This window comes from Pristiophorus japonicus, chromosome 2 (genome assembly GCF_044704955.1).
Source record: "Pristiophorus japonicus isolate sPriJap1 chromosome 2, sPriJap1.hap1, whole genome shotgun sequence".
NCBI classification, from domain to species: Eukaryota; Metazoa; Chordata; class Chondrichthyes; family Pristiophoridae; genus Pristiophorus; species Pristiophorus japonicus.
Genome location: NC_091978.1, coordinates 11,043,015 through 11,067,833, shown reverse-complemented (window position 1 = coordinate 11,067,833; position 24,819 = coordinate 11,043,015). Strand labels below are relative to the sequence as shown.

The 24,819-nt window shown below is 44.7% G+C and overlaps 1 protein-coding gene across 1 annotated transcript in view; it reads right to left on the bottom strand.

The window, feature by feature from the left end:
• The window catches only part of sema4f (sema domain, immunoglobulin domain (Ig), transmembrane domain (TM) and short cytoplasmic domain, (semaphorin) 4F), a 247,642-nt gene that overhangs the window by 51,387 nt on the left and 171,436 nt on the right, over positions 1 to 24,819 (bottom strand). The window contains exon 7 of the mRNA XM_070866783.1: positions 4,201 to 4,346. Within this exon, the coding sequence (XP_070722884.1) occupies positions 4,201 to 4,346 (146 nt within the window). The remainder of the gene's footprint in view (positions 1 to 4,200; positions 4,347 to 24,819) is intronic.

The following is a 24,819-nucleotide window of genomic DNA, read 5'->3' as shown; positions in this document are numbered from 1 at the left end:
TACCTTCCTTGCAATGCTCTTACTGCTGGTCACTCATTTACTATCTGGCTGAGTACCCTTTACCAGCGGTGAGACCAACTCGCTAAACGTGCTATTCACGTCATTCTCAGCATCGTGGATGCTCCAGAGTGAATCCACCCGCAGCTCCAGTGCCGCAGTGCGGTCCGTCAGGAGCTGGAGGCGGATACACTTCCCGCACACGTAGTCGTCAGGAACACCGGAAGCATGCCTGACTTCCCACATAGTACAGGAGGAGCATAACACGAGGACAAAGCAGCCCACTTGATTGCCACTCCATTCAGCAACTTAAACATTCACTCCCTCCTCCACCGGCATACCATGGCTGCAGTGTGTACCATCTAAAAGATGCACTGCAGGAACTTGCCAAGGTTTCTACGGCAGCACTGCTCAAACCTGCGACCTCTATCGCCTAGAAGGACAAGGGCAGCAGGCGCATGGGAACACCATCACCTCCATGTTCCTCTCCAAGTCTCACACCATCCTGACCTTGAAGTAGATCACCGTTCCTTCATCATTCCTTCATCAGTGCTGGGGCAAAATCCTGGAACTCCCTGCCGAACAGCACTGTGGGAGTACCTTCACCACACAGACTGCAGCGGTTCACCTTCTCAAGGGCAATTAGGGATGGTCAATAAATGCTGGCTTTGCCAGCAACACCCACATCCCATGAACAAATAAAAAAAAATATAAGGATCAATTTTGCAAAGTGAGGTGCAGAACCTCACAACAGGAGTGCACGCAGCTCTTCACCTGAAAGTCAGTGCGACATGAATTGGGCGCACTGCCCTCCTGTGCAGCAGAGCCAGCCACATTACCATGAACTTGGCTGCTGCTGCTCCCCCCTGATGAGTCATCCCCCTCAACAGTACCCAAAGCGGTCTATCTGTTTTGCAGGGGGATGACCGCAGGGGACCCCTGCACTACCTTCCTTGCACTGCTCTTACTGCTGGTCACTCATTTACTATCTGGCTGAGTACCCTTTACCAGCGGTGAGACCAACTCGCTAAACGTGCTATTCACGTCATTCTCAGCATCGTGGATGCTCCAGAGTGAATCCACCCGCAGCTCCAGTGCCGCAATCCCCTATAGTGATAGGGGATTCAATTGTAAGGGGAATAGATAGGCATTTCTGCGGCTGCAACCGAGACTCCAGGATGGTATGTTGCCTCCCTGGTGCAAGGGTCAAGGATGTCTCGGAGCGGGTGCAGGACATTCTGAAAAGGGAGGGTGAACAGCCAGTTGTCGTGGTGCACATAGGTGCCAACGATACAGGTAAAAAAAGGGATGAGGTACGACAAGACGAATTGATCCCCTGATCCAAGCTTCCATCAAGTGAGGCTCCGGACCTGGAACAGACCCTTGCTCAATTTAGCCTACAGAGTAAGATAAATGGAACTGACATTACTGTGAAATACATACGGAATTTGGTGCGTGACAGTAGAAGCGGAAAATGAAGTGAAAGCCAAGGTGATGGAAAGCGCAACTAAAGTTTTTTGGGAGCTATTAGCACCAGAATACCCACTAGCTATTTTCAATCACTGAACAAATGAGTAAACTCCACTTAACTTACACCACATTTCTAAACCATTAAAATTCATCACTTTGTATTTTTGTTCTTTTTTCCTGCTCCCATTTTTAGTTTAAAGGTGGAGCAAAAAAAGGGTTTTCAACAGCTTATAAACAACTTTGAGCACTAGACTCAAAAATAAAATGGCTTGTACTTATACAGTGCATTATTGCATCAAATGCTTCAAACTACTTTAAGGACACAGATTTAAGATAATTAGTAAACCCACCAGGGAGGAGGAGTTTTTTTTTAATGCAGCGAGTTGTTATGATCTCAATGCACTGCCTGAAAGGGTGGTGGAAGCAGGTTCAATGGTAACTTTCAAAAGGGAATTGGATAAATATTTGAAGGGGAAAAAAATTGCAGAGCTATGGGGAACGAGCAGGGGGAAGTGGGACTAATTGGATAGCTCTTTCAAAGAGACAACACGAGCACGATGGGCCGAATGGCCGCCTTCTGTGCTGTAGTTTCTAAGTGAGCAATGGTTATCATAGAATTATTATTAATAGCTATTAGCACCACAATATCCACTGGCTATTTTCAATCACTGAACAAATGAGTAAACTCCACTTAACTTACACCACGTTTCTAAACTATTAAAATTCATCACTTTGTGTTTTAGTTCTTTTTTTCCTGCTTCCATTTTTAGTTTAAAGCTGGAGCAAAAAAGGGTTTTCAACAGCTTATAAACAACTTTGAGCACTAGACTCAAAAATAAAATGGCTGGATGGCCTACTCCTGTTCCTAATTCTTATGTTCTTATGTTCTTATTAATGTTGGGGAAGTCCAGAACCAGGGGTCACAGTCTAAGCATCAGGGGTAAGCCATTTAGGACCGAGATGAGGAGAAACTTCTTCACCCAGAGAGTGGTGAACCTGTGGAATTCTCTGCGACAGAAAGTTGTTGAGACCAATTCACGAAATATATTCAAAAAGGAATTAGATGTAGTCCTTACTACTAGGGGGATCAAGGGGTATGGCGAGAAAGCAGGAATGGGGTACTGAAGTTGCATGTTCTGCCATGAACTCATTGAATGGCAGTGCAGGCTCGAAGGGCTGAATGATCTACTCCTGCACCTATTTTCTATGTTTCTATGTTTCTAATCATAGAAATTTATAGCATGGAAGGAGGCCATTTCGGCCCATCATGTCCGCGCCAGCCGACAAACAGCTACGCAGCCTAATTCCACTTTCCAGCTCTTGGTCCGTAGCCCTGTAGATTACAGCAATTTATGTGTACATCCAAGTATTTTTTAAATGTGGTGAAGCTTTCTGTCTCTACCACCCTTTCAGGCAGTGAGTTCCAGGCACATACCACACTCTGGGTAAAGAAATTTCCCCTCATACCTCCTCTATACCTCCTCCCAATTACTTTAAATCTATGCCCCCTGGTTGTTGACCCCTCTGCCAAGGGAAACAGGTCCTTCCTATCCACTCTATCCAGGCTCCTCATCATTTTATACACCTCAATCAGGTCTCCCCTCAGACGCCTCTGTTCCAAAGAAAACAGACCCAGCATCTCCAATCTTTCCTCATAGTCAAAATTCTCCAGTCCAGGCAACATCCTTGTGAATCTCCTCTGCACCCTTTCCAGTACAATCACATCTTTCCTGTAATGTGGTGACCAGAACTGCACACAGTACTCCAGCTGCAGCCTGACCAGTGTTTTATACAGTTCAAGTATAACCTCTTTGCTCTTGTATTCCATGCCATAACTAATAAAGGCGAGTATTCCATATGCCTTCTTAACCACCTTATCTACCTGGCCTACTACCTTCAGGGATCTGTGGACTTGCACTCCAAGGTCCCTTTGTTCCTCTACACTTTTCAGTGTCGTACCATTTAGTGTGTATTCCCTTGCCTTGTTAGACCTCCCCAAATGCATTACCTCACACTTATCGGGATTGAATTCCATTTGCCATTGTTCTGCCCACCTGACCAGTACATTGCTATCCTCCTGCAGTCCATGACTTTCTTCTTCATTATCAACCACACAGCCTATTTTAGTGTCATCTGCAAACTTCTTAATCATACTCCCAACATTTAAGTCCAATTCATTGATATATACAAAAAGTATTCTTGTAGGGAAACACAGCAGCCAATCTCATCAAAAATATTACACAAAGAAAGAACATGTATTTATGCAGCACTTTAGCACGTCTCTCAGAAATGTCACAAATTGTTTCATGTATAATAAATGTTATTTCTGCAAACTTTACATATAGAAAGATCCCGCAAAGAGCACTTAAAGGATTGAATTGTGACAAGAGAGAAAGAGAGGAGAGGGTGTGTAAAGTTCTCACGAAGGGTCATCTGTTTCTCGCCTCACAGGTGCTGCCTGACCTGCTGAGCATTTCCAGCATTTTCTGTTTTTATTTCAGATTTCCGCATCTGCAGTATTTTATTTTTGAATTGTGACAGGCTGCATTCCCTTGAGTTTAGAAGGCTGAGGAATTGTCTAATCGTGGTGTTTAAAATTATAAAGAAATTTGATAGGGTAGATACAGAGAAGCTATTTGCTCTGCTGGGGGAATCCAGAGTATGTGGGCACAATCCTAAAATTACAGCTAGGCCATTAAGGAGTGAAATCAGGAAGAACTTTTTCACACATACCTTGCAAACACGGGCCACTCTGGGAACTCGCACTGCTTTGTAGTATTCGAATTCCCGGGCTGTCTCACTGAAGAAGAAGTAGAGCTTGTCATCATCACCACTGCCCTTATTTTCTCTGACAAATGTCGATCCCACAAACTCGGGCTCTAAGGGGAGGGAGAAAGTTGGATAATTAATTATTGGGAACGGTAGCAGATTATGTTACTGGGCTAGTAATCCAGAGGCCTGGACAAATGATCCGGAGACGTGAGCTAAAATCCCACCATGGCATCTGGGGAATTTAAATTCAATTAAATAAATCTGGAATAAAAAGGTAATATCAATAATGGTGACCATGAAACTGGATTGTCATAAAAACCCATCGGTTCACCAATGCACTTGAGGAAAGGAAATCTGCCGTCCTTACCAGTCCGGCATATACAGTGTGGTTGACTCTTAACTGCCCTCCGAAATGGCCTAGCAAGCCATGCAGTTGTATTCAAGGCAGCGGTTAACCACCACCTTCTCAAGGGCAATTAAGGATGGGCAATAAATGCTGGCCTCGCCAGCGACCCCCATATTCCATGAACCAATTTTTAAAAAATTGAAAACGGAAGTAACAATGTGCTTGTTTAACATTTACTGAAATAAACATGGAATGAAACAGGATATCTCACTAATTTCCACAAGTACTGTCAGTGGCGTTTCATAGCAGAAAGAAATGTTTTTACGGGATATTGATATCAGGTTCCACCCCGACCCACCCAGTATTCTTGCCTCTTCTCCAGAAGATAGCTGCTCCCTTTCCCCCGACTCCCTCACACCGCCCCCCCCCCCCCCCGCCCCGCAATTGCAAGGAGCTAATGGATTTCTTTGTCTCAAAGATTGACACGGTCCATTCAGCTGTCTCTGATACATCCCTCCCTTCCGCTAACCAACAAAGCTAAACTGCTTACTTTCACCTCCGTAATATCGCCCATCTCCACCCCTGCCTCAGCCCATCTGCTGCTGAAACTCTCATCCATGCTTTATTGGACTCGACTATTCCAATGCTCTCCTTTTTTTAAATTCATTCATGGGATGTGAGCGAGACTGACAAGGCCAACATTTATTGCCCAACCTGTCCGGCCTCCCATCTTCCAATCTCCATAAATTTCCGTTCATCTAAAGCTCTGCTGCCCGTATTCTGACACGCACCAAGTCCAATTCATTCATCTTTCCTGTGCTCGCCAACCTACGTTGGTTCCTGATCCAGCAACACATCAATTTTAACATTCTCATCCTTTTGTTCAAGTCGCTTCGTGGTGTTGCCCCTCCCTATCTCTGTAACCTCCTCCAGTCCGAGAACCATCCGATAACATAGAAACATAGAAAATAGGTGCAGGAGAAGGCCATTCAGCCCTTCTAGCCTGCACCGCCATTCAATGAGTTCATGGCTGAACATGAAACTTCAGTACCCCCTTCCTGCTTTCTCGCCATACCCCCTGATCCCCCGAGTAGTAAGGACTTCATCTAACTCCCTTTTGAATATATTTAGTGAATTGGCCTCAACTACTTTCTGTGATAGAGAATTCCACAGGTTCACCACTCTCTGGGTGAAGAAGTTTCTCCTCATCTCGGTCCTAAATGGCTTACCCCTTATCCTTATACTGTGACCCTTGGTTCTGGACTTCCCCAACATTGGGAACATTCTTCCTGCATCTAACCTGTCTAACCCCGTCAGAATTTTAAATGTTTCTATGAGGTCCCCTCTCATTCTTCTGAACTCCAGTGAATACAAGCCCAGTTGATCCAGTCTTTCTTGATAGGTCAGTCCCACCATCCCGGGAATCAGTCTGGTGAATCTTCGCTGCACTCCCTCAATAGCAAGAATGTCCTTCCTCAAGTTAGGAGACCAAAACTGTACACAATACTCCAGGTGTGGCCTCACCAAGGCCCTGTACAACTGTAGCAACACCTCCCTGCCCCTGTACTCAAATCCCCTCGTTATGAAGGCCAACATGCCATTTGCTTTCTTAACCGCCTGCTGTACCTGCATGCCAACCTTCAATGACTGATGTACCATGACACCCAGGTCTCGTTGCACCTCCCCTTTTCCTAATCTGTCACCATTCAGATAATAGTCTGTCTCTTTGTTTTTACCACCAAAGTGGATAACCTCACATTTATCCACATTATACTTCATCTGCCATGCATTTGCCCACTCACCGAACCTATCCAAGTCACTCTGCAGCCTCATAGCATCCTCCTCGCAGCTCACACTGCCACCCAACTTAGTGTCATCCGCAAATTTGGAGATACTACATTTAATCCCCTCGTCGAAATCATTAATGTTTAATGTAAACAGCTGGGGCCCCAGCACAGAACCTTGCGGTACCCCACTAGTCACTGCCTGCCATTCTGAAAAGTCCCCATTTACTCCTACTCTTTGCTTCTTGTCTGACAACCAGTTCTCGATCCACATCAGCACACTACCCCCAATCCCATGTGCTTTAACTTTGCACATTAATTTCTTGTGTGGGACCTTGTCGAAAGCCTTCTGAAAGTCCAAATATACCACATCAACTGGTTATCCCTTGTCCACTCTACTGGAAACATCCTCAAAAAATTCCAGAAGATTTGTCAAGCATGATTTCCCTTTCACAAATCCATGCTGACTTGGACCTATCATGTCACCTTTTTCCAAATGCGCTGCTGTGACATCCTTAATAATTGATTCCATCATTTTACCCACTACTGAGGTCAGGCTGACCGGTCTATTATTCCCTGTTTTCTCTCTCCCTCCTTTTTCTGGTCTCTTGTGCAGTCCTGATTTATTTCACTCCACTGTTGGCGGCAGTGCCTTCAGCTGTCCAGGGGCCTTAAGCTCTGGAGTTCCCTCCCTAAGCCTCTCCACCGCTCTCCTCCTTTAAGGCGCTCCTTAAACCTACCTCTTTGACCAAATTTAGGTTTAATCCTTCTGTGACTCTGTCAAATATTGTCTGAATAAGAACATAAGAAATAGGAACAGGAGTAGGCCATACGGCCCCTCGAGCCTGCTCCGCCATTCAATAAGATCATGGGTGATCCGATCATGGGCTCAAATCTACTTCCCTGCCCGCTCACCATAACCCCTTACTCCCTTATCGTTAAGAAACTGTCTATCTCTGTCTTAAATTTATTCAATGACCCAGCTTCCACAGCTCTCTGATGCAGTGAATTCCACAGATTTACAACCCTCTGAGGGAAGAAATTCCTCCTCAACTCTGTTTTAAATGGGCGGCCGCTTATTCTAAGATCATGCCCTCTAGTTCTAGTCTCCCCTATCAGTGGAAACATCCTCTCTGCATCCACCTTGTCAAGCCCCCTCATAATCTTATACATTTCGATAAGATCACCTCTCATTCTTCTGAATTCCAATGAGTAGAGGCCAAACCTACTCAACCTTTCCTCATAAGTCAACCCCCTCATCTCCAGAATCAACCTAGTGAACCTTCTCTGAACTGCCTCCAAAGCAAGTATATTCTTTCGTAAATATGGAAACCAAAACTGCACGCAGTATTCCAGCTGTGGCCTCACCAATACCTTATATAACTGTAGCAAGACGTCCCTGCTTTTGTACTCCATCCCCTTTGCAATAAAGGCCAAGATACCATTGGCCTTCCTGATCACTTGCTGTACCTGCATACTATCCTTTTGTGTTTCATTCTCAAGTACCCCCAGGTCCCGCTGTACTGCAGCACTTTGCAATCTTTCTCCATTTAAATAATAACTTGCTCTTTGATTTTTTTTCTGCCAAAGTGCATGACTTCACACTTTCCAACATTATACTCCATCTGCCAAATTTTTGCCCACTCAAATAGCCTGTCTATGTCCTTTTGCAGATTTTTTATGTCCTCACACATTGCTTTTCCTCCCACCTTTGTATCATCAGCAAACTTGGCTACGTTACTCTCAGTCCCTTCTTCCAAGTCGTTATTATAGATTGTAAATAGTTCGGATCCCAGCACTGATCCCTGCGGCACCCCACTAGTTACTGGTTGCCAACCAGAGAATGAACCATTTATGGAGAAAAAGCAGGAACGGGGTACTGAAGGAATGATCAGCCATGATCTTATTGAATGGCGGTGCAGGCTCGAAGGGCCGGATGGCCTACTCCTGCACCTATTTTCTATGTTTCTATGTTTCGATTCCGTCTCTCTGTTCTCTGTTAGTTAGCCAATCCTCTATCCATGCTAATATATTACCCCCAATCCCGTGAACTTTTATCTTGTGCAGTAACCTTTTATGTGGCACCTTGTCAAATGCCTTCTGGAAGTCCAAATACACCACATCCACTGGTTCCCCTTTATCCACCCTGTTCGTTACATCCTCAAAGTACTCCAGCAAATTTGTCAAACATGACTTCCCCTTCATAAATCCATGCTGACTCTGCCTGACCGAATTTTGCTGTTCCAAATGTCTTGCTACTGCTTCTTTAATAATGGACTCCAACATTTTCCCAAGCACAGATGTTAGGCTAACTGGTCTATAGTTTCCTGCTTTTTGTCTGCCTCCTTTTTCAAATAGGGGCATTACATTTGCAGTTTTCCAATCTGCTGGGACCACCCCAGAATCCAGGGAATTTTGGTAAATTACAACCAATGCATCCACAATCCCTGCCGCTATTTCTCTTAAGAGCCTAGGATGCAAGCCGTCAGGTCCAGGGGATCTTACTGCGTACCACCTCCTTAGTGATTGTGATTGTGTTAAGTACCTCCCCCCCTATAGCCCCTTGACTATCCACTGTTGGAATATTGTTCAACATGCAACTTCAGTACCCCCTTCCTGCTTTCTCACCATACCCCTTGATCCCCCTAGTAGTAAGGACTTCATCTAACTCCTTTTTGAATTTATTTGATGAATTGGCCTCAACAACTTTCAGTGGTAGAGAATTCCACAGGTTCACCACTCTCTGGGTGAAGAAGTTCCTCTGCATCTCGGTCCTAAATGGCTTACCCCGTATCCTTAGACTGTGTCCCCTGGTTCTGGACTTCCCTAACATTGGGAACATTCTTCCTGCATCTAACCTGTCTAACCCCGTCAGAATTTTAAACGTTTCTATGAGGTCCCCTCTCATTCTTCTGAACTCCAGTGAATACAAGCCCAGTTGATCCAGTCTTTCTTGATAGGTCAGTCCCGCCATTCCGGGAATCAGTCTGGTGAACCTTCACTGCACTCCCTCAATAGCAAGAATGTCCTTCCTCAGGTTAGGAGACCAAAACTGTACACAATACTCCAGGTGTGGCCTCACCAACTGTACAACTGTAGCAACACCTCCCTGCCCCTGTACTCAAATCCCCTCGCTATGAAGGCCAACATGCCATTTGCTTTCTTAACTGCCTGCTGCACCTGCTTGCCAACCTTCAATGACTGATGTACCATGACACCCAGGTCTCTTTGCACCTCCCCTTTTCCGAATCTGTCACCATTCAGATAATAGTCTGTCTCTCTGTTTTTACCACCAAAGTGGATAACCTCACATTTATCCACATTATACTTCATCTGCCATGCATTTGCCCACTCACCTAACCTATCCAAGTCACTCTGCAGCCTCATAGCATCCTCCTCGCAGCTCACACTGCCACCCAACTTAGTGTCATCCGCAAATTTGGAGATACTACATTTAATCCCCTCGTCTAAATCATTAATGTACAGTGTAAACAGCTGGGGCCCCAGCACAGAACCTTGCGGTACCCCACTAGTCACTGCCTGCCATTCTGAAAAGTACCCATTTACTCCTACTCTTTGCTTCCTGTCTGACAACCAGTTCTCAATCCATGTCAGCACACTGCCCCCAATCCCATGTGCTTTAACTTTGCACATGAATCTCTTGTGTGGGACCTTGTTGAAAGCCTTCTGAAAGTCCAAATATACCACATCAACTGGTTCTCCCTTGTCCACTCTACTGGAAACATCCTCAAAAAATTCCCGAAGATTTGTCAAGCATGATTTCCCTTTCACAAATCCATGCTGACTTGGACCTATCATGTCACCTCTTTCCAAATGCACTGCTATGACATCCTTAATAATTGATTCCATCATTTTACCCACTACCGATGTCAGGCTGACCGGTCTATAATTCGCTGTTTTCTCTCTCCCTCCTTTTTTAAAAAGTGGGGTTACATTGGCTACCCTCGACTCCATAGGAACTGATCCAGAGTCAATGGAATGTTGGAAAATGACTGTCAATGCATCCACTATTTCCAATGCCACCTCCTTAAGTACTCTGGGATGCAGTCCATCAGGCCCTGGGGATTTATCGGCCTTCAATCCCATCAATTTCCCCAACACAATTTCCCGACTATTAAGGATTTCCCTCAGTTCCTCCTCCTTACTAGACCCTCCGACCCCTTTTATATCCGGAAGGTTGTTTGTGTCCTCCTTAGTGAATACTGAACCAAAGTACTTGTTCAATTGGTCCGCCATTTCTTTGTTCCCCGTTATGACTTCCCCTGATTCTGACTGCAGGGGACCTACATATCTATAGAAACTTTTGCAATCCGTCTTAATGTTCCCTGCAAGCTTCTTCTCGTACTCCATTTTCCCTGCCCTAATCAAACCCTATTGTCCTCCTCTGCTGAGTTCTAAATTTCTCCCAGTCCCCGGGTTCGCTGCTATTTCTGGCCAATTTGTATGCCACTTCCTTGGCTTTAATACTATCCCTGATTTCCCTTGATAGCCACGTTGAGCCACCTTTCCTTTTTGATTTTTACGCCAGACAGAAATGTACAATTGTTGTAGTTCATCCATGCGGTCTCTAAATGTCTGCCATTGCCCATCCACAGTCAACCCCTTAAGTATAATTTGCCAATCTATCCTAGCCAATTCACGCCTCATACCTTCATGTCCTCTACTGTAAAGACTGATACAAAATATTTGTTCAGAGTTTCTGCCATCTCCATGTTTCCCATTACTAATTCCACGGTCTCGTCCTCTATGGGACCAACATTTACTTTAGCCACCCGTTTCCTTTTTATATACCTTTGAAACTCTTGCTATCTGTTTTTATATTTTGCGCTAGTTTACTTTCATAGTCTATCTTCCCTTTCTTAATCATTTTTTTAGTCATTCTTTGCTGGCTTTTAATAGCTTCCCAGTCTTCTGTCCTCCCACTAGTTTTGACCACTTTGTATGCCCTTGTTTTTAATTAGATACCATCCTTTATTTCTTTAGTTAGCCACGGATGACTATCTTTTCTCTTACACCCTTTTCTCCTCACTGGAATATATTTTTCTTGAGAGTTGTGAAATATCTCCTTAAATGTACACCACTGTTCATCAACCGTGCAACACTTTAATCTATTTTCCCAGTCCACTTTACCCAACTCTGCCCTCATACCTTCATAGTCTCTTTTATTTAAGCTTAGTACGCTGGTTAGAGATCCAACTTTCTCACCCTCCATCTGAATTTGAAATTCGATCATGCTCTGATCATTCATTCCGAGGGGATCCTTTACTAGGAGATTGTTTATTAATCCTGTCTCATTACACAGGACCAGATCTAAGATAGCCTGCCCCCTGGTTGGTTCCATTGCGCACCTGTGAAGTGCCTTGGGTCGTTTTACTACATTAAAGGTGCTATATAAATGCAAGTTGATGTTGTTGAGGGGTGTCGTGTTCCACACACAGTGAAGGACTGATTTTAAATTTTGGCGATGGTGGGGAAAGGAGGCTGCTATCTGTGTAATCAACACTAATATTTTGTTCCACTTGTACTTCAGCCTGACATTTTCATCAGATAATCGAAGTGGCATATCTCTGGACTAGCAGCAGGCATTCTCTCTACTACAGTTGGTTCTCGTCACCAGAAAGACCTCATCCTGGTGGAAAAGCCATAAGCTGGTGACAGAGAGTGCCTCTCGCCTTAAGGTGAGCAAGAACCAAAACTTAGGGCATTTTTTTTTTAAACTATGTAATAATTTTCACTAGCTAGTAATAACTACTGAAAGGATTGTCGGGTTTGGACTAAAGGGACAGTGGCAGAGCTCGCAGCGGCCCTCCCCTTTAACTGAAGGGGAGGGACCTTGTTACGCATCAGCTCATCAGCAACGTGCTGACATCATCAGCGCGGCGCTCATGACTGGTCGGGCGGCCAACTCGTTGCAAGGGCATTTCCACCACAACATCCGACCCAACCAAAAAAAACCTTAAAAGTGCTGAATATTGACAGCATCTCCGTCGCAAAAAACTTTAAAAAACGGAAAGGAGATTGTTTATTAATCCTGTCTCATTACACAGGACCAGATCTAAGATAGCCTGCCCCCTGGTTGGTTCCATTGCGCACCTGTGAAGTGCCTTGGGTCGTTTTACTACATTAAAGGTGCTATATAAATGCAAGTTGATGTTGTTGAGGGGTGTCGTGTTCCACACACAGTGAAGGACTGATTTTAAATTTTGGCGATGGTGGGGAAAGGAGGCTGCTATCTGTGTAATCAACACTAATATTTTGTTCCACTTGTGCTTCAGCCTGACATTTTCATCAGATAATCGAAGTGGCATATCTCTGGACTAGCAGCAGGCATTCTCCGTTTCAGGTGGAGGTCAATTTCTACCCACAATTCTTTAGGAATTATGCCAAGGCCTTAGTGAGAGTGCAGAGGTGAGTTACCAGAACGATACTAGGGATGTGAGATTCAGTTACGTGGAGAGACTAGAGAAGCTGGCGTGTTCTTAGAGCAGAGAAGGTTAAGACAAGATTTAATAGGGGTGTTCAAAACCATGAAGGGTTTTGATAGAGTAAATAAAGAGAAACTATTGCCAGTGGCATAAGAGTTGGTAACCAGAGGACTCAGATTTACAGTAATTGGTGAAAGAACCAGAGGTGAAATAAGGAGATTTTTATTTACGCAGCGATTTTTTACTATCAGGAATACACTGCCCGAAAGGGTGGTGGAGTTCGCTTCAATGCAACTTTCAAAAGGGAATTGAATAAATACTTGAAGGGGAAAAAATTTCAGACCTAAGGGGAGAGAGTGCAGGTGAGTGGGACTAATTGGATAGCTCTTTCAAAGAGTCGGCACAGGCACGATGGGCCAAATGACCCCCTTCTGTGCTGTCAGACGCTATGATTGTGGAAGGTTATGTCAAGTAAACCAAAAGGGCCTCCTCATCCTCCTCCTATCTTTAGACCTGAGTCATTTGGACAAAGAATAGGGACTCTTCGGCTTTTCACGCAACCGCAATCTATCTGCTCTCACCAGCTATCATGAAAGTTAGATATCAGTGAACCCGGAAATGGGTACACCAAATGTAATGCTCTAATTTATCTCAATTCAGTTGACAGAGCTGGGACATGCATGAGAATGAAACTTTCAATCGTTATCTGAACAGACACCATTTACATTGTAGATTTTTATCCCTAAGATAAACAAGCAAATTAATTTTTAATTGAAGCTTGACCACTGTTTAAATGACAGAATTCCTATGTTGAGTGCTGAATTCTTTCATTCCAGAGAAGTTGACATGTGTGCTGCACAGCATGAGGTCCCTGCATCATGCCTGCTCCAAATATCTGGCATCAACACACTTGGTCTAATAGAGACCAACTGTTGGATTTTTCTTATCTTTATTTCCCCTCACTCTCAGCTCTGAGTCCGAAGGTTGTGGATTCAAGCCCCATTCGAGACTTGAGCACAAAATCCAGGCTGACATTCTAGTGAAGTACTGAGGAAGTGCTGCACTGCCCGAGATGTCGTCCTTCAGATAATTTTTAAAAATTCATTCGTGGGATATGGGCGTCGCTGGAAAAGCCAGCACTTATTGCCCATCCCTAATTGACCTCAAGAGCGCTGAAGTCTGTGTGGTGAAGGAGCTCCCACAGTGCCATTAAATAGGGAATTCCAGCACTTTGACCTAATCATGATGAAGGAACGGCGATATATTTCCAAGTCGGGATGGTGTGTAACTTGAAGGGGAACTTGAGGTGATGGTGTTCCCATGCACTTGCTGCAGTGTCCTTGTCCTTCTAGGTGGCAGAGCTCGTGATTTGGGAGGTGCTGTCAAAGACGCCTTGGCGAGTTGCTGCAGTGTATCTTGGTAGGTGGTACACACTGCAGACACAATGGCACTGAGACCTCATCTGATCTCTCAGGTGTGCGCAAGATATCTCATAGCACTGTTAGAAGACTAGGGGAATTGTCCTGGTGTCCAGGCCAACAGTTGTCTCCCAACCAAGAGATGGATCTAGTCATTGCTGTTTGTGGGACCTTGCAAGTGGCATTTTTTAATGTGCAAGCTAGAAAGTGAGGCTTACAGCTTATTTGAATGTGGAGGGCATCACAGCCAAGACCACTCTCCTGTCCTGAAATATGTGCAGTGATCTGGATAGCAATCTGGAGCAGGAACCATCTGGTTTCCTTTTGTGCTGTAGCAATAAGTGTTGGGGGCAATCGCGGCTGGCAGTGGCTCTCAGGAGCCGAAAAGAGCACCCTTGTGTACAGACCACCACACAGTAGTAGTGAGGTTGGGGATGGCATCAAACAGGCAATTAGGGATGCATGCAATAAAGGTACAGCAGTTAGCATGGGTGACTTTAATCTACATATAGATTGGGCTAACCAAACTGGTAGCAATACAGTGGAGGAGGAGCTCCTGAAGTGTATAAGGGATGGTTTTCGAGACCAATATGTCGAAGAACCAACTAGAGCTGGCCATCCTAGACTGGGTGTTGTCCCTTGGGGAACAGTGACTATAATATTGTAGAATTCTTCATTAAGATGGAGAGTGACACGGTTAATTAGTCCTGAACCTAAAGAAAGGTAACTTCGATGGTATGAGACGTGAATTGGCTAGGATCGACTGGGGGATGATACTTAAAGGGTTGACGGTGGATAGGCAATGGCAGACATTTAAAGATCACATGGACGAACTTCAACAATTGTAATCCCTGTCTGGCGTAAAAATAAAATGGAGAAGCTTGCAGGGAACATAAAAACTGACTGCGAAAGCTTCTATAGATATGTGAAGAGAAAAAGATTAGTGAAGACAAATGTAGGGCTCTTGCAGTCAGAATTAGGTGAATTTATAATGGGGAACAAAGAAATGGCAGACCAGTTGAACAAATACTTTGGTTCTGTCTTCACGAAGGAAGACACAAATAACCTTCCGAAAGTACTAGGGGACCAAGGGTCTAGCGAGAAGGAGGGACTGAAGGAAATCCTTATTAGTCAGAAACTTGTGTTAGGGACATTGATGGGATTGAAGGCCAATAAATCCCCAGGGCCTGACAGTCTGCATTCCAGAATACTTAAGGAAGTAGCCCTAGAAATAGTGGATACATGGGTGGTCATTTTTCAACATTCTATAGACTCGGGATCAGTTCCTATGGATTGGGGGGTAGCTAATGTAACACCACTTTTTAAAAAAGGAGGCAGAGAAAACAGGGAATTATAGACCTGTTAGCCTGACATCGGTAGTGGGGAAAATGTTGGAATCAATTAACAAAGGTATAATACCAGCGCATTTAGAAAGCAGTGACCAGATCGGTCCAAGACAGCATGGATTTATGAAAGGGAAGTCATGCTTGACAAATCTTCTAGAATTTTTTGAGGATGTAACTAGTAGAGTGGAAAAGGAAGAACCAGTGGATGTGGTGTATTTGGACTTTCAAAAGACTTTTGACAAGGTCCTACACAAGAGATTAGTGTGCAAAATTAAAGCAGATGATATTGGGGGTAATGTATTGATGTAGATAGAGAACTATTTGGCAGACAGGAAGCAAAGAGTAGGAATAAACGGGTCCTTTTCAGAATGGCAGGCAGTGACTAGTGAGGTACCGCAAGGTTCCGTGCTGGGACCCCAGCTATTTACAATATACATTAATGATTTAGACGAAGGAATTGAATGTAATATCTCCAAGTCTGCAGATGACACTAAGCTGGGTGGCAGTGTGAGCTGTGAGGAGGATTCTAAGAGGCTACAGGGTGACTTGGACAGGTTAGGTGAGTGGGCAAATGCATGGCAGAGGCAGTATTATGTAGATAAATGTGAGGTTATCCACTTTGGTGGCAAAAACAAGAAGGCAGAATATTATCTGAATGGTGACAGATTAGGAAAAGGGTAGGTGCAACGAGACATCAAGGTACATCAGTCATTGAAAGTTGGCATTCAGGTACAGCAGGTGGTGAAGAAGGCAAATGGTACCTTGGCCTTCATAGCTAGGGGAATTGAGTATAGGAGCAGGGAGGTCTTACTGCAGTTGTACAGGGCCTTGGTGAGGCCACGCCTTGAATATAGTTTTGGTCTCCTAATCCGAGGAAGGACATTCTTGCTATTGAGGGAGTGCAGCAAAGCTTCACCAGGAATGGCAAGACGGACTTATGAAGAAAGACTGGATAGATTAGGCTTATAGTCACTGGAATTTAGAAGAATGAGAGGGGATCTCAGAAACATGTAAAATTCTGACAGGATTGGACAGGTTAGATGCAGGAAGAATGTTCCCGATGTTGGGGAAGTCCAGAACCAGGGGTCACAGCTTAGGATAAGGGGTAAACCATTTAGGACCGAGATGAGGAAAAACTTCTTCACTCAAGAGAGTGGTGAACCTGTGGGATTCTCTACCACAGAAAGTTGTTGAGGCCAGTTCATTAGATATATTCAAAAGGGAGTTAGATGTGGCCCTTACGGCTCAAGGGATCAAGGGGTATGGAGAGAAAGTAGGAATGGGGTACTGAAGTTGCATGATCAGCCATGATCATACTGAATGGTGGTGCAGGCTCAAAGGGTCGAATGGCCTACTCCTGCACCTATTTTCCATGTTTCTATGCTCCTCATGCCTTAATGTGAAAGTTGTTTTTCTTATGTCCTTCTCAACTTTTATCTTAAACCTTATTATGTTGTGATCACTATTGCCTAGATGTTCCCCTACACTTCTGTTCTATTTCATTTCCCATTACTAGATTCAGCAGTGCTCTCTCAATTCCAATTCCAATTTTTAACCAATATGGATAAGAAAGGAGATTGTAAAAATGTCCCTGTACCACTTTTGCTGACTTTTCTTGCCAGTTTATTTTGGGGTAGGTAAAATCTCCCATGATTATTATTCTGTCGTTTATTCATTTCACAGTAAAAGTTCATGAGCAGAGCAAGCCTGCTATTCTCAGAGCCGCCCAATTTCAGGAAGTGTCCTTAAACAGACATTAGGCCTCTAATCTACATATTGCTTAGGCGCCGCCAGGAAAATCACCCAACCCAATTTGGGGTTGGACTCATTTCCGGAGTCTTTCGGACACTGTGAAACTTACCCCTGCTTCTCGTCCAGAAAACAATGAGTTCCGATTTCTACTCTAACGAGTTTGAATCCGTGAGCCCGAAAACAAACACGCTGTTAGATTTTTAAATTAGCTGCTCATTAATTCTGGGCTATGCATGCAGAGACAAACATTTCTCTCCACTGTTACCACGTGTATAATTGTAATTAGAGAACAACATCCTGGTAACTTGGCATGAAAAGGAGAAAGTGTCAGTAAGTGAGTGAGCATCTGAATGGGAAAAGCAGGGTGGAACTTGTCACCTCAATTAGAATGATGAGATTAGAGAAAGAGAGAAAGAGAGGTAGAGAGAAAGAAAGAACTTGAATTTATGACCTCAAGACGTCCCAAAGCACTTTCCATCCAATTAAGTATTTTTCAAGTCATTGTTGTAATGTAGGAAAAGCAGCAGCCAATTTTCACACAGCAAAATCCCACAAACAGCAATATGATCATGACCAGATTATCTGTTCTGATGATGTTGGCTGAGGGATAAACATTCGGAGTGATTATGTGCACGGACATTTTTGTGTCCTTCTGCACATGCACGCCAGGGACTCCGCCCCTTTTGCGTATGCGCACTTGATTTGGTCGCGCATGCATAGTATGATATATGAGGAAGCCGGAAGTGGGGCCGAACCACGCTGCCGAGCTTGGAGCTCATTGCCGCCTGTCTTGTCTGCTGCTTGAGCTTGAGCCTGCTCCTAGGGCTTTGGGTTATCTTTCAAAAACCAATGACCATACTAAAGGAGCCTCCAGGACTTTTGCCTAGAATATCTACACTAACATTTTCGTGGCCTTCTGAGAGAAGAAATCGGAGGTGGAAGAGAAAAAGTGGGGCACAGAGAGAGACTGGGAGAGGGGAAGAGAGAGAGGGGGGAGAGTGAGTGAGAGAGAGTGGGAAGAGAGGCAGAGAGCGAAACAGAGGAAAGTGAGAGTGGGGGGGAGAGAGGCTGGGGGGAGAGTGGGGAAGAGTGAGAGAGAATGGGGGAGAGAGAGTGGAGGAGAGAAAGGCGCAGTGAGCGAGAGGGGGACAGAGAGAGAGCAAGAGAGGGGCAGAGAGAGAGCAAGAGGGGGGGCAGAGAGAGAGCGAGAGGGGGAGAGTGAGAGAGAGTGGGGGAGAGTGAGAGAGTGGAAGAGACCGGGGCAGGGAGAGAAACTGGGGGAGAGAGACAGGGGGAGAGAGAGATGGTGGGGAGAGAGGCAGAGATCGAGAGGGGGCATAGAGAGAGCGAGAGAGTGAGTGGGGGAGAGTGAGAGAGTGCGGGGGGGAAAGAGAGGGGGAGAGAGAGACTGAGACAGGGAGAGAGAGATGCTGGGGAGAGAACGAGAGGTGGACAGTGAGAGAACAAGAGGTGGAGAGAGAGAGAGAGAGGGCAGAGAGAGAGAGTGGCGGGGGGAGAGAGAGATTGGAGTGGGGGGGGAAAGAGGGGCACAGAGAGTGACTGGGGGAGAGAGAGAGAGAGAGAGAGACTGGGAGGAGGCAGAAAGAGAGGATGGGGAAGAGGGATCAGAAAGGAGAGAGGGAAATCAGGGAGAGGAGGTCAGTAACTTGGTGATGGAGGGGACTAAAGAGCACAGTGAGGATGGGGGGAAGAACATGATCCAGGTCTAAAGGGGAGGGTTGAGAGCGAGAACATGATCCAGATGGTAAAATGGATTATGTTCTTCCAACTATACCTCCTTGTTCTCCCTCTCCTCCCCCTACACCTGGTTGATTTCTTGGAAAGCTCGATGCGTGTGTGGCAAGTGACATCATTGGACTGGACGAAATCCGGAAGTCACAACACTGTCACTATTCACTTCATAGCCAATAAACCTGTTAACAATCCGTGTCCCATCTATGGCGGGGTGGGGTAAGGTCAGGAACTTGTTCGGGGGAGGTCCTGAATCCATGGGGGAGAAACCTGGACAGGAGGAGGCCAGGAACCCGGAGTGGTGGAAGGTCAGGCACTTGGGCGGGGGGAGAATGTCAGAAACAGCTACATTTTGAAATGCTGGAACGAGATGTAAAGCCCTGGTTACTATACAATGGTCGCCTCACTTGCGCATGACCTGGTTCTTAATTTCTTAATGATAGGACAACTCTGAAGAGACATTCAGGGCAGCTATTTCCATGAACTCAATAATGTTGGTTCCTTGTACGTGAGGTTTTGGTTTGGCTCATTTTCTCCCTTCTAATCCTTAAGGCGTTGACTAGGATCTAGTTACACAGGTGAATTCCATTTCCTGATCCCTGATCCTGCCCAAGTGGTCATTCTTCATGTGAGCCAAGGATGTGATTGTCAGATAACTATTCAATTGTAGGAGGCATCACCATGGATCCTCATCCAATATCCAGATGTGTGTTTTGCAAAGGATCCGGAACCCCAGTTGACTTCTTCCCTTCCTAGCCTGCTGCCCATCAGAGATTAGCCAACTCAGCACAGATCAAGAATCAATCCTGGGCTCAGTGTGAGCACAAGTGAGCGCAAATGCTCACTTTCAATTACATGATTAATGTTTGAGTCAAGATTTAGTACAGGTGGAGCGTTCGAAATCCAGAAACCTCGGGATCGAGACCATTCCGGATTTCGAGTATTTCTGATGTCCCGAAACTGGAAAGGCCTGGGTCGAGGTTCGGATATTTCCAGATTTCGGAACGTCTTTCTGACGTTACAAGTCCGGAAACGCCTAGGCCAAGGTAAGGGGGTGGGAGAGAGAGTCAGTGGCGGAGCGGGTCAGCAGATGGGGGCGGGGAGTTAGCGGTGGAGCGTGGGGAGTGAGTCAGCGGTTCTGGGTCAGGGGTCGGCGGCCAGAAAAAAACTGTGTTGAAGACCTGCAAAAAAGGTAAGTTAAAGTTTTTATTTTTAAATTCTTTTTGAGCGATTTAGTAGGTAAGGGTTTTGTGAATGTTTTGTGAACTTTTGTTTTGAGGAATTTTTGGGGGGTGTTTTTCCCCCTCCCTAGGCCCAACTCGCAGCAGGAATCGGTTTTTAAAAAATGTCCGGATTCCTGAACATTTTCTGGATTCCGTCGACCCAGCCACAGATTGGCCGGTGTCCGGATTCCGGAACATTCCGAATTTCGGAACTCCGGCTTTCGGATGTTCAACCTTTATGGGCATAAAGCCACAAAGTTTAAGCAGGTTTTTGACTGCATCCCAGGAATTGTTGATATCTTGAAAGCCTGTTATTAACGTATCGAAGCGGCCATGCATTGCGTGCGACACTGGGTAAGCTGTTCACCCACAGGGACATCACAGCCAAACCCAATCCTGTCCCGGCACAATATCCATGCAGGTACATGAGAAGCAAAAATCTGATCTGGTCTGATCTTCCCCTCCCTTGCCCAGGGAAACCGAGCCAATTATAGCAGCTTTACCTGGAAATGAATCTGACACTACTGTGGTCGGAATGGCTTAATGACAGATGCCTGGATTCTCCACTACTAATGCTGTAGAATTCCGGCCAGGCGAGATTTCTGCCTGCCGTAACGACTGCACCACACTCCCAAATCCGTAGTCTGCAGTCAAGGGCTCTCTCATTTATTAGGTGGGCTCTTGAACCTCTGCTGGGTAGGGTGGGAGTGGTGGTGATGTGAAGACTGGCTGCGGCTAGCCTCAGAGGCCTGTTGCAGTGTGCGCTGTGGCCGCTGGACTCTGCATTGCTTGTTAAAGGTTTGCTAAATAATTAGTTTTAAAAAGGCACAAAAAGCTTTTTGGCTCCTTTTAACTTGAACTGGCTCCTCCAGTGCCGATTGCAATACTGAATGCCAAGCACATTTGCATAGTGTAACAATACACTCACCCATACATGAAAGGATGTATTGTCACTGATGGTGGGAAATCCTAAGTGTGACGTTCGATCACACTGTGGCCTCAGTCCTTCTATGCCGGAACACTTTGTCAGCCCAGTGTAACCAGGGATGAAATTGTTTCGAATTTAAGGGTATGTTGCATAACTTTGAACAGGACATCGATAATAAAAACAAACTATTCTATGAAAGCCTGAGAGCTTGCACGAATGCTGCAGAGCATCTTGCAGTGCAAGTCGACACCGCTTCCAGTCAATAATGATCATGATAATATGCATGACTCATTGCTGTTTGTGCAAGTGCTGTCACTGCAACACGCTGCCTGAGTGTGGTAGAGTTTAATAAATTGCCTCTGAGGCATTTTAATCATCAAGGCTGTTTACTTGAAATTGTGCATCGTCTCATGTTGATCTTTGTTTAAGGTACTTGTTTTCACTTCATAAAATCACAGAAATATACAGCACAGGAGACCAGTCAGCCTGTCGTGCCTGTGACTGGCTCTTTGATAGAAGTCATATTTAGTGCCCCCCCCCCCCCACACCCCACCCCACCCCCCCCACCCCCGCTTTTTGTTTGTAACCCTATAAGTTCCTCATCCTCAAATATCTGTCCAACTCCTTTTTAAAATTACTTATGGAATCAGCTTCCACTACCTTTCCAGGTACAGCATTCCAGAACCTGACAAAACTTAGTGAAAATATTAAAAATTCAAGTTTACTTGTATATAAATACAAATTCTTGTTGCTGTAGATCTTTTGCCGATGATTTTGAATCTATGACCTCAAGTTATTGACCGACTCACCAGAGGGAATACTTTTTCTCTATTTACTCTATCAAAACCTCTCACCATCTTGGAAACATCCATGAGCTTAACCTCATAACCTTCTCAGCACCAAGGAGAACAGTCCTAACTTTTCCAACTTCTCCTCATAACTGAAATCCCTCATCCCTGGCAACATCCTGGTAAACCTCATCTGCACTCTTTCTAAGGCCTTTACATCTTTTCTGAAGTGTGGTGCCCAGAATTGTCCGCAATACTCCAGCTGAGGCTGAACCAGTGGTGTATAAAGTTCTAACATGATCTCTTTGGTTTTATATTCTATTCCTCTATTTATAAACCCAAGTAACCCATATGCTTTTGTCACCTTTAAGGATTTGTGTATATTGACATTAAGGTCTCTCTGTTCATCGACATTTTTCAAACACCTGTCATTTTTCATATTAGTACTACCAAAGTGCCTGCTAAGAACATAAGAACATAAGAATTAGGAGCAGGAGGCGGCCATATGGCCCCTCGAGCCTGCTCCGCCATTCAATAAGATCATGGCAGATCTTCGATCTCAACTCCACCTGCCCTATCTCCATATCACTTATTTCCTCTGGAGTCCAAAAATCACAGCCTTGACGACTGACGACTTGACTTGAGCCTCCACGGCACTTTGGGGCAGAGAATTCCAAAGATGCACAACCCTCTGAGTGAAGAAATTCCTCCTCATCTCAGTCTTATCCTAACTATGCCCCTAGTTCTAGACTCTCAGCCTCTACCCGGTCAATCCCGCTCAGAATCTTATATGTTTCAACGCGATTACCTCTCATTTTTCTAAACTCCAGAGAGTATAGGTCCAATCTACTCACTCTCTCCTCATACGACAACCCACTTATCCCAGGAATCAATCTAGTGAACCTTTGTTGCACCACCTCTAAGGCACGTATATCCTTCCTTAGATAAGGAGACCAAAACTGTGCACAGTACTCCAGGTGTGGTCTCACCAGACTACAATTGTAGCAAAACTTCCTTACTATTGTACACCAACCCTCAAGCAATAAATGCCAACAAGCCATTTGCCTTCCTAATAGTTTGCTGTACCTGCACGCTAACTCGTTGTGTTTCTTGTACTAGGACCTCGAAATCTCTCTCAATACCAACATTTAATAGTTTCTCACCATTTAAAAAAGTGTTTCTATTCTTCCTAATAACCTCACATTTCCCTACATTATACTTCATTTGCCACCTTATTGCCACTCACCTAACTTGTCTATATCCCCTTTGCAGACTCTTTGCATCGTCCTCACATCTTACTTTCCCACCTAGCTTTGTATTGTCAGCAAACTTGGATACATTGCACTCAGTCTCTTCATCTAAGTCATTGATATAGATTGTAAATAGCTAAGGCCCAAGCACATAGACTTAACCGTTCTCCTGCGTAAAGGACACAGACAGGCGTAAAATCTGCAAAAGGACATAGACAGGCTAAGTGAGTGGGCAAAAATTTGGCAGATGGAGTATAATGTTGGAAAGTGTGAGGTCATGCATTTTGGCAGAAAAAAATCAAAGAGCAAGTTATTATTTAAATGGAGAAAGATTGCAAAGTGCCGCAATAGAGCGGGACCTGGAGGTACTTGTGCATGAAACACAAAAGGATAGTATGTAGGTACAGCAAGTGATCAGGAAGGCCACTGGTATCTTGGCCTTTATTTCAAAGGGGATGGAGTATAAAAGTAGGGAGGTCTTACTACAGCTATATAAGGTATTGGTGAGGCCACACCTGGAATATTGCATACAGTTTTGGTTTCCATATTTACGAAAGGATATACTTGCTTTGGAGGCAGTTCAGAGAAGGTTCACTAGATTGATTCCGGGGATGAGGGGGTTGACTTATGAGGAAAGGTTGAGTAGGTTGGGCTTCATTGGAATTCAGAAGAATGAGAGGTGATCTCATCGAAACATATAAGATTATGAGGGGATTGACAAGGTGGATGCAGAGAGGAATTTTCCACTGATGCGGGGAACTAGAACTAGAGGGCATGATCTTAGAATAAGGGGCCGCCCATTTAAAACAGAGATGAGGAGAAATTTCTTCTCTTAGAGGTTGTAAATCTATGGAATTCGCTGCCACAGAGAGCTGTGGAAGCTGGGACATTGAATAAATTTAAGACAGAAATAGACAGTTTCTTAAATGATAAGGGGATAAGGGGTTATGGGAAGCAGGCTGGGAAATGGAGCTGAGTCCATGATCAGATCAGCCATGATCTTATTGAATGGCGGAGCAGGCTCGAGGGGCCGTATGGCCTACTCCTGTTCCTATTTCTTAGGTAACGTCATTCGATTGGGATTCATTCATGGAATAATGGTCTGCAAAAATGAAATAATTACTCGCAGGTTTCTTACATCTCCTTAATTTTATATTTTTAGCAACAAAATGAATTTCATAAAATCCCAGGAGTCCTCATTGAGGGATCAGTGTGCAAACGCACAAAATAATGTCAGTGTGAAACAAGAAATACAAGACTCTGCAGGATTAGAAGTGTCTATGACCGTCAGTTCCGGATTTAATTTCTAATCTTGTTTTACGATTTGCCAATCCTTTTTATTTCCTTTGTTTGTCCTCTCCCTCTTACTTGTTATCATCCATAATTACCATTAAGCTGTACTAAATTAAATTCATCCCCAAGTGAAAATAGTGTTAAAAGGGAAACTACACTTGTTAGAAATGAGACACCAAATCAGAAAAGGCTGAAGATATATAGCAGGTCAGTCAGTGACTGAAGGAGAAAAAATAGGTTCATGTGTTGGGTGT